This window comes from Diuraphis noxia, unplaced genomic scaffold (genome assembly GCF_037042655.1).
Source record: "Diuraphis noxia isolate RWA-SAM2 unplaced genomic scaffold, SU_Dnox_SAM2 contig0004, whole genome shotgun sequence".
Classification (NCBI taxonomy): Eukaryota; Metazoa; Arthropoda; class Insecta; order Hemiptera; family Aphididae; genus Diuraphis; species Diuraphis noxia.
Genome location: NW_028301714.1, coordinates 45,290,851 through 45,301,481, shown reverse-complemented (window position 1 = coordinate 45,301,481; position 10,631 = coordinate 45,290,851). Strand labels below are relative to the sequence as shown.

The 10,631-nt window shown below is 35.8% G+C and overlaps 1 protein-coding gene across 1 annotated transcript; it reads right to left on the bottom strand.

The window, feature by feature from the left end:
* Positions 1-4,350: 4,350 nt before the first annotated feature.
* On the bottom strand, positions 4,351-9,507 carry LOC107172825 (uncharacterized). The gene has a single exon (XM_015523121.2). It carries the CDS (start codon positions 9,505-9,507, stop codon positions 4,351-4,353), a length of 5,157 nt encoding a protein of 1,718 aa, XP_015378607.2.
* Positions 9,508-10,631: the final 1,124 nt, after the last annotated feature.

The window sequence follows — 10,631 nt, the reverse complement described above, 5'->3', positions numbered from 1 at the left end:
TCATAAATTTCTCATGAAAATACATAGCGCAGTCTTAAATAGTGTATTCCAAGGACTATAATTTTTTCCAAATTTATTTTTTGATCCTTAAAAATCATTTGCCTGCGGGAGCCAATACCCCTTTCCAATTTTATTTTCAAAATATAGCTTAAGTTTATTTTTATGGACACAATGTTTAAACTTTTATAATTTTGTTGAACCAAAAACCATAATTTTATCATGATTTAATTATCTTTCATTTATATTTCTTGAGAATACTTATTGAAGTCTTCATAGTGTATTCTAAGACCATAATTTTTTCCAAAATTCGTTTTTGATCCTTAAAAATCATTTGCCTGCGGGCGCCAATACCCCCTTTCCATTTTTATTTTCAAATTATAGCTATTGTTTTTTTTGTGGTCAAAATTTTAAATTTTTGTTAACCATGTTCAACTACAAAACATAATTTTATCATGATTCAATTATCCTTCTTTTATTTTTCTTGAGGATACATAGTGCAGTCTTCATAGTATATTCCAAGGACTATAATTTTTTCCAAATTTATTTTTTGATCCTTAAAAATCATTTGCCTACCGGCGCCAATACCCCCTTTTCATTTTTATTTTCAAATTATAGCTATTGTTTTTTTTTGTGGTCAAAATTTTAAATTTTTGTTAACCATGTTCAACTACAAAACATAATTTTATCATGATTCAATTATCTTTCATGTATATTTCTTGAGAATACTTATTGATGACTTCATAGTGTATTCTAAGACCATATTTTTTTCCAAAATTCGTTTATGATCCTTAAAAATCATTTGCCTGCGGGCGCCAATTCCCCCATTCCATTTTTATTTTCAAAATATACAAAATATAGATCTTGTTTATTTATGTGGATATAATTTTTATACTTTATTAGCCACTTGCCACTAAAATATATAATTTTATCATGATAATATCAACCTTCATTTTTGATTTCATAAATTTATCATGAAAATACATAGCGCATCATTTTTTATTTCATTTGATGTTTTTGAGAATTTTAGTGCAGTCTTCATAGTGTATTCCAAGGTCTATAATTTTTTCCGAATTTCGTTTTTTATCCTTAAAATAATTTGCCTGTGGGCGCCAATACCCCCTTTCCATTTTAATTTTCAACATCTAGCTATTGTTTATTTTTGTGGACACAATTTTTAAACTTTATCATTCATGTTCAACTGCAAAACATAATTTTATCACGATTTAATTATCCTTCTTCAATTTATCTTGAGAATACATAGTGCAGTCTTCATAGTGTATTCCAAGGACTATAAGTTTTTCCAAAATTCGTTTTTGATCCTTAAAAATCATTTGCCTGCGGGCGCCAATACCACCTTTCCATTTTTAATTTCAAATCATAGATCTTGTTTATTTTTGTGGATACAATATTTAAACTTTATAAACCATTTGACACTAAAAAATATAATTTTATCATGATTATATTATCATTCATTTTTTAGTTATTTTATAGCTATTGTATATTTTTTTGGTCACAATTTTCAAACTTTTTTAACCAAGTTCAACTACAAAACATAATTTTATCCTGATTTAATTATCTTTCATTTATTTTTCTTGAGTATACATATTGCAGTCTTCATAGTGTATTCCAAGGACTATAATTTTTTCCAAATTTATTTTTTGATCCTTAAAAATCATTTGCCTATGGGCACCTATAATCCCTTTCCATTTTTATTTTCAAAATATACAAAATATAGATCTTGTTTATTTATGTGGATATAATTTTTAAACTTTATTAGCCACTTGCCACTAAAAAATATAATTTTATCATGATAATGTCAAACTTCATTTTTGATTTCATAAATTTCTCATGAAAATACATAGCGCAGTCTTAAATAGTGTATTCCAAGGACTATAATTTTTTCCAAATTTTTTTTTTGATCCTTAAAAATCATTTGCCTGCGGGAGCCAATACCCCTTTCCAATTTTATTTTCAAAATATAGCTTAAGTTTATTTTTATGGACACAATGTTTAAACTTTTATAACTTTGTTGAACCAAAAACCATAATTTTATCATGATTTAATTATCTTTCATTTATATTTCTTGAGAATACTTATTGAAGTCTTCATAGTGTATTCTAAGACCATAATATTTTCCAAAATTCGTTTTTGATCCTTAAAAATCATTTGCCTGCGGGCGCCAATACCCCCTTTCCATTTTTATTTTCAAATTATAGCTATTGTTTTTTTTTGTGGTCAAAATTTTAAATTTTTGTTAACCATGTTCAACTACAAAACATAATTTTATCATGATTCAATTATCCTTCTTTTATTTTTCTTGAGAATACATAGTGCAGTCTTCATAGTGTATTCCAAGGAATATAAGTTTTTCCAAAATTCGTTTTTGATCCTTAAAAATCATTTGCCTGCGGGCGCCAATACCACCTTTCCATTTTTAATTTCAAATCATAGATCTTGTTTATTTTTGTGGATACAATGTTTAAACTTTTATAACCTTGTTCAACCAAAAACCATAATTTTATCATGATTCAATTATCTTTCATGTATATTTCTTGAGAATACTTATTGATGACTTCATAGTGTATTCTAAGACCATATTTTTTTCCAAAATTCGTTTATGATCCTTAAAAATCATTTGCCTGTGGGCGCCAATACCCCCATTCCATTTTTATTTTCAAAATATACAAAATATAGATCTTGTTTATTTATGTGGATATAATTTTTATACTTTATTAGCCAATTGCCACTAAAAAATATAATTTTATCATGATAATATCAACCTTCATTTTTGATTTCATAAATTACATAGCGCAGTCTTCAATAATGTATTCTAATACCACAATTTTTTCTAAATTTCTTTTTTGATCCTTAAAATTGATTTTCTTGCGGGAGCCAATACCCCCTTTCCATTTTTATTTTCAAATACCAATACCAATACCAATACCAATACCAATACCAATACCAATACAAATACCAATACCAATACCAATACCAATACCAATACCAATACCAATACCAATACTGTTTTGGCCGAGAACGAAACATTAATAGTTCGTGTGCCCGGTACCGAAATACTTCGTACGCAAGAACACTCACACACCGACCGATATGTATTGTGTATGATATGTGTATAGCAGCTCAAGAATAGTGGACGGGATCGCCGAGCAAATACTCTGAGTGCTAGTTAGTGTGCGGTGAGTGGGTGTGTATGTGAGGGTGTGTTAAATATTAAAATAATGTGAACACAAATTTAATGATAATAATACGATATAATAATATGTATAAAATGACACACAATAAATAATAATATGGCCAATAGGCAAATAATATAATGATACTTTATAACAAACTATTTGAGCCGCTAAGAATTGTATTAATATGGCCAGATAATACGATAATAATTAGCTATTTGAGCTGTAATAATACAAAAATAATAATAATGGCACAAGTATATAAAAAATCACAGCAACAGTGATATTAATAAATCAAGGCCCCTTTGGCTCAACAAATTATTAATAATAAGTATACGGCCCTTTTGGCCTGACAACTAAATAGATAATTAATTAACTTGCCAGCTTGGCGCTTATGACCGCCAAATATAAGAAAAATATAATATTGTGCAAGTTGCAATAATTAACTGTAAATATAAAAATAGTATGTGGTCCTTATGACCAAACAGAATAAATAATAACTATACAGCCCTTATGGCATAACAAAATATAATAATAATAATAATAAATAAATAATAGTATAAAAAACAACTCACAGTTATGACGGTGCTCGGCTGGCCAGCTGCTACCTGTCCTATATAGGTATGGATAATAATAATAACACACTACACACACTATATTGATACGTATTATAATAAGAACGTGGGCAACTTGTGCCTTGCAATAATAATAAAAAACGTGGGCAATTTGTGCCTTACAATAATAATAAAAATGTGACAATTTGTGCCTTACAATAATAATAAAAAACGTGGACAATTTGTGCCTTACAATAATAATAAAAATGTGACAATTTGTGCCTTACAATATAATATTTGCCTTTACGCAAATTACGCGACGGCCTTCTCTCGACTACGGACGGAGGAAGACAATAGTTTCACGGCGGCCGTGTTAATTAATTTCACGCAACCGATCCGGCGGCGCGCGATAACCAGCTTTAATCTACATTATTTTTATATATTATATAATAATTCGCCGCTGACAATTATACAAAGTAAAAATAATTAATAATGATATACCTAATACTGGTAAAACAAATAATATGTTGTGTGCGTGTGTATGTATCGGTCGGAAGCTGGCGATTGCGAGTGCGGGCGCTAACATTCTCCCCCTCGTTGAAAACCTATTTTTCAACAAACTCTTCTGAATCTACAGGAAGTCTGCAAAGTTTTGCAACAGGGCGTCGCGTATCTACACCATTTGCCGTGCGTATGGTTGCTACCCTAGTTCTTCCGTCTCTTCCCGGATGCACCTGTACTATGCGAGCTAACTTCCATTTCATTGGTGGAGTATTTTCTTCCTTGACGATGACGATATCGTTTACCTTTAATGGTTTAGTGCCTGATGTCCACTTCCCTCTAGTCTGTAACTGTGGAAGATATTCATTATGCCATCTTCGCCAAAAATCTTGCATAAGGAATTGCACGAACCTCCATCGTCGTAGTCCATTTGGATGCTCTTGAGATAAGTCTGGTTCCGGATATCTGAGCATGGGCCCGCCTATGAGAAAGTGTGCAGGTGTGAGTGGCTGCAGGTCATTCGGATCATTGCTCATAGGTGTAAGTGGCCGTGAATTGAGGCATGCCTCAATTTGGCATAATAAAGTCTGTAGCTCAATGAGTGTTAGTTTGGTTTCCTTCAGTACCCGTGTTAAATGATATTTGGCACTCTTTACAGCGCTTTCCCAAAGGCCTCCAAAATGGGGCGCCGAAGGTGGGTTGAAGCGCCATGTAAGTCCTTCATCAACTGCACTGCCTTCAATATTTTTGAGATAAGCTGCTAGCTCTCTTTGAGCACCGACGAAATTTGTCCCGTTATCACTCCATATTTCAGCTGGTTTTCCTCTACGAGCCATGAACCTTCTTAATGTTGCGATGAATGAATTGCTCGTTAGATCCTCTACTACTTCAATATGTATAGCCTTGGTGACGAAACATATGAAAATTGCTATCCAAGCCTTCATGTTCGCCCTTCCGCGAACACCACTTCTTATTGTTAGTGGTCCAGCAAAATCTACTCCAGTTATGGTAAATGGACGAGAGCACTGTACTCTTTGCTGCGGGAGTGGGGCCATTAAGGGAATTTGAAACCTTGGGTTGGCCTTGGTGCATTGGACACAATGTAGTATTGTTGAACGGGCTACTAATCTGCCCTTAAGCGGCCAATACAGATTGCGGATCTCGGAAAGAAGAAGTTGTGGTCCACAGTGGAGCATTTTCTGATGGTAAGATTGGAACATTAACCTAGTGACCTTATGATTGTAAGGGAGCACCACTGGATGTTTTTGTTCAATTTTCAGATTTGAATATTGTAAGCGCCCTCCAACTAAGATTAAACCATCCCTTAAGAATGGATGAAGTGTCTTCAGCGTGCTGTTTCGTGCAATATCTCTTCCGAGCTTCAATTGTTTCAATTCATCGTGGAATGCATCATTTTGCGTTCTTTTTAATATTATAACTTCAGCCGCCTTGATCTCACTTAGTGTTAGGAATCCTCGTACCTGTGTTGACTTCTTACCTCTGACGTAGCTTGCGAACCGTGACAACCAGGCAACGGCCCGAACAAGTGATCGCCAGTTCGAATATGCATTGATAATGTCTCTCGACTCTTCGATCGCAACTAATACCAGCTTGATTGTACGTTGTTCTGGGAGTTCATTGCACGGTGCTAACTTGGCTGTCGGATGTGACCATTGACTTTCAGGCACACCAAGAAAGGATGGACCATTCCACCACATCACGCTGTCTGCCAGTTCCCGTGCGTCTATTCCGCGAGATATTATGTCTGCTGGGTTATCGTTAGTGTTTATGTATTGCCACTGATGTGCATCTGTTGATTCCAATATTTGCTCCACTCTGTTGGCCACATATGTTTTGAGCCTACTTGACTCACTATTCAACCAACTAAGTACCACCATAGAATCAGACCAAAGTTTAAAATGCCTTGCATCCGTTCCCCAAGACTGTGCTATTTTAACGGACAATTGAACAAGTAATAATGCCCCACTTAACTCTAGACGTGGGATGGTGGCACTTTTTAACGGCGCTACTCTTGTTTTTGAACAGAGAAGTCTAGCTTGCCATTTACCTTCTTGATCCATGTATCGCGCGTAGACACAGGCGCCGTAAGCCTCAATTGAAGCATCGCAGAATCCATGTAGTTCAAACGAATCAGCCGTGCCAGGCTTAGCCTTCCTTGGTATCGATAAATCCTTTAAATCTTCGATCTGAGTGTAATAAAGCTTCCACCTTTGTTTTATGTCATCTTGCAGTGGCGTATCCCAATCTATTTTGAGCTGCCACAGCTGCTGAAGAAATATCTTCCCTTTTATTAATACTGGGGCCAGAAATCCAAGAGGATCAAAGACTTTATTGAGATCTGAAAGCAATGTTCTCTTGGTTAACTTGTCAGGATCCATCGCCTTGGTAACATAAAAACTGAATTCATCTGCACATGGCTTCCAACTTAATCCTAAAGATTTTATTGTTTCATCATCTCCTATGTCTAGTGTGAACAAGGGCTCTGTAATGTCTCTTCCAATTTGTTTCAAAACCTGAGAAGAATTAGAGCACCATTTCCGAAGTGGTAGCTTCGCAGAATCTAAGATTGAAATAATTTCTTTATGAAGTTGTACGCATTCCTCCTGCGTCTCACACCCGGTCATGAGGTCATCCATGTAGAAGTCTCGCATTATGATTCCAGAAGCACGTGGGAATTGTTTTTCCATACATTGTGCTAGCGATACTAGGCACTGAGTGCTCATGAATGATGCTGGGGTAGTACCATAAGTTACAGTTACCAGCTGATAGGTGCATAGGGCTTCGCTTGGATCGTTGCGCCAAAGAATCCTTTGTAAATTCCAATCCTTCTCGGCTACAGAAATTTGACGAAACATTTTCTCAATATCCGCTGTGATGACATACTGATGTTTCCGAAATCTAGTAAGGATAGAGAAGATGTCATCTTGTGTCGTAGGCCCTCTCATTAAAACGTCATTGAGGGAAAGCCCAGTACTTGTCTTAGCTGAAGCGTCAAAAACTATTCTTGTCTTCGTGGTCAAGCTCGAACTCTTAAATACAGCATGATGTGGCAGATAAAAGGAACGTTCCGGAATACTTGTTTCAACCGGAACCAAACGCATGTGACCCATTGCTAAATATTCCTTCATAAATTCTGTGTACTCCTTTCGTAAATTTGAATCCCGTTGTAATCGTGCTTCAATATTCATGAATCGAGTAGTAGCCATGTGGATACTTTGCCCCAGATTATGAATTTCTGATTTCACTGGCAACTGTAGCACAAACCGCCCTTCACTGTTCCTTGTTGCTGTGTTGAGGAAATGTTGCAGAGCTTGGTTCTCTTCCACTGCGCGTTGGTTTGCCTTTGATGCCTTTCCGTATGAAGCATAGCTATCTGGCGTTGTATCCATATTAATGAGACATATTTGATCAACTCTCCCAGTCACAATCCAACCGAATTTGCTATCTTGTAGGATTAGACTATTGTTATTTAATGGAATGCGTTCCTTTTCCAAAATCTGGTAGAATAACTCTGCTCCTATAAGTAGATCTACTTCTCCGGCCTCATAAAACTTAGTATCTGCCAGCTCAGATATTAGATTTTGCGGAATATTCCAGCCTCCCTTTGGCATTGGGCATGAGGGAAGTTCACTCACTACTGTTGGTAAAACATGGAAGGGTAGTCTTGCTTGGAATTTCCTTACCCTTGAATCCACTTGAATGTCCACTACAGCTACAGATTGGACTTGACTTGATCCTACGCCTCTGATTGGCAGTTCAGTTTTTCTTGTTTGAAGTTGTAGTGCGTTTGAAAAGCTCCTTGAGACGAAATTTATCATCGACCCACTGTCCAAGACAGCTCTGCATTTACGCTTGTATCCTTTACTATCCGTCACCAACACTTCCGCGGTTGATAGAAATACATAGCTACTCTTAGGTCTGGCTGCTAAATACGAATGAGCTTGTGTTACTTCATTACCAGAATGCTCGCTGCTAGCTGACTCGACCTCATGTGTTGTGCTTCTGTCTACTGTCTCCGATGGTTCACCTTGCATTGGTTTTTCAAAATGCAGTAACGTATTGTGCTTGCCTCCGCATAGCTGACATTTGGAATTAGACTGACACTTGGTAGCCATATGATTTGGGCTCAAACAATTGAAACACATCCGAGCAGAGCGTACTACGTTAAAACGTTCCCCTTGAGAGAGGTCCTTGAACTTCTTACATGCATAAATCTTATGCATGTGAGAGCAACACGCGCATTTCTCGGATTTGGTTTCTATTGCAGCCAAAGTTACTCTTTTTCCGAGAGAATAGTTAGTGGTAGACTTCTTCTTGAGATCGCCCTTGTTAGCGAATGTTTCTGTGCTTTCAAGAGCCACACACCGGCTAGCCAGATACTCTTCTAGCTGCTTATATGTAGGCAGCTCTGTATCCTCGCGTCGAAGCTGCCAATCCTGGGCTGTTGCATGATCGAGCTTTCTGAGTATGACGGTAACAAGCCACGCGTCCCACTGCTCTACGGGTTGGCCTATTGCCTCTAATGCCGCCGTGTGAGATACAACCCTTGAATGCAACGATTGAAGTTCACCTGCAGTGGCAGTTTCCATTTGCGGACAATCTAATATCGCACGTATATGGGACTGAATAATCATACTCTTGTTTTCATAACGTTGTCTTAATCTTTTCAAAGCTACTTCATAATTGGCTTCAGTCATCGGGATCGCTCTTACGACGTCCAATGCTGCACCTGTTAACGTAGAACGTAAATATGAAAACTTCTGAGCAGCAGGGTATATATCCTCATTGTGTACCATAGCCTTGAAGCAGTCGAAAAACGAAGCCCACTCTTGTATGTTGCCATCAAATGTTGGAAGTGTGATGGGTGGCAGCCGAGCACGATTGAAATTTTGCGCTGCTCCGACAGATTGATTGCTAATTAGTGATGTGTTTTGGGATTTTTGAGTGTTGACAATTTCTTGTATTTGGGATCTAATACTGTAGTATTCCATTTCAAAGGCATTACGTTCATCCGTTTCTTGCGCTGTATCATCAGATAATAGTTCAATTTGAGACTGAACATCATCAAATTTTCTGTTGATTTGAGGTAGTTCATCCTGACGGAATTCTAGCAATGACATTGGTTGATTGGTTGTGTTAAAGTCCTTAACAAAGGTTTTGATTCGAGTGAGAGATCCTTTGATTACTCCTCTCCTCCTTCTGAGACCTAATAAATCTCTTTGATTATCTTCCAACGTCATTTCGACTTGTTTTATTTTGTTTGATATTTAAACGGAACTCAAAAACTCCCTCTTATACGAGATTAGTGCAACGTAATAACACGAATAATATATGTAATATGTATACACAATAAAAATGACAATAAAATAGCAATACCTATTGGAATTAGATGCAAGCGTAAACTGTAATATACTATTGATTATATTGTAATGATACTATTAAATATAATTAGATAATGAATAGCACGCAGTGAATAATTTAATTTTTTTTTTAATGGTAATTACGTATAAAAATGACGTATACGATTCATCCGATCACGTCGAGGTCACCAATATGTTTTGGCCGAGAACGAAACATTAATAGTTCGTGTGCCCGGTACCGAAATACTTCGTACGCAAGAACACTCACACACCGACCGATATGTATTGTGTATGATATGTGTATAGCAGCTCAAGAATAGTGGACGGGATCGCCGAGCAAATACTCTGAGTGCTAGTTAGTGTGCGGTGAGTGGGTGTGTATGTGAGGGTGTGTTAAATATTAAAATAATGTGAACACAAATTTAATGATAATAATACGATATAATAATATGTATAAAATGACACACAATAAATAATAATATGGCCAATAGGCAAATAATATAATGATACTTTATAACAAACTATTTGAGCCGCTAAGAATTGTATTAATATGGCCAGATAATACGATAATAATTAGCTATTTGAGCTGTAATAATACAAAAATAATAATAATGGCACAAGTATATAAAAAATCACAGCAACAGTGATATTAATAAATCAAGGCCCCTTTGGCTCAACAAATTATTAATAATAAGTATACGGCCCTTTTGGCCTGACAACTAAATAGATAATTAATTAACTTGCCAGCTTGGCGCTTATGACCGCCAAATATAAGAAAAATATAATATTGTGCAAGTTGCAATAATTAACTGTAAATATAAAAATAGTATGTGGTCCTTATGACCAAACAGAATAAATAATAACTATACAGCCCTTATGGCATAACAAAATATAATAATAATAATAATAAATAAATAATAGTATAAAAAACAACTCACAGTTATGACGGTGCTCGGCTGGCCAGCTGCTACCTGTCCTATATAGGTATGGATAATAATAATAAC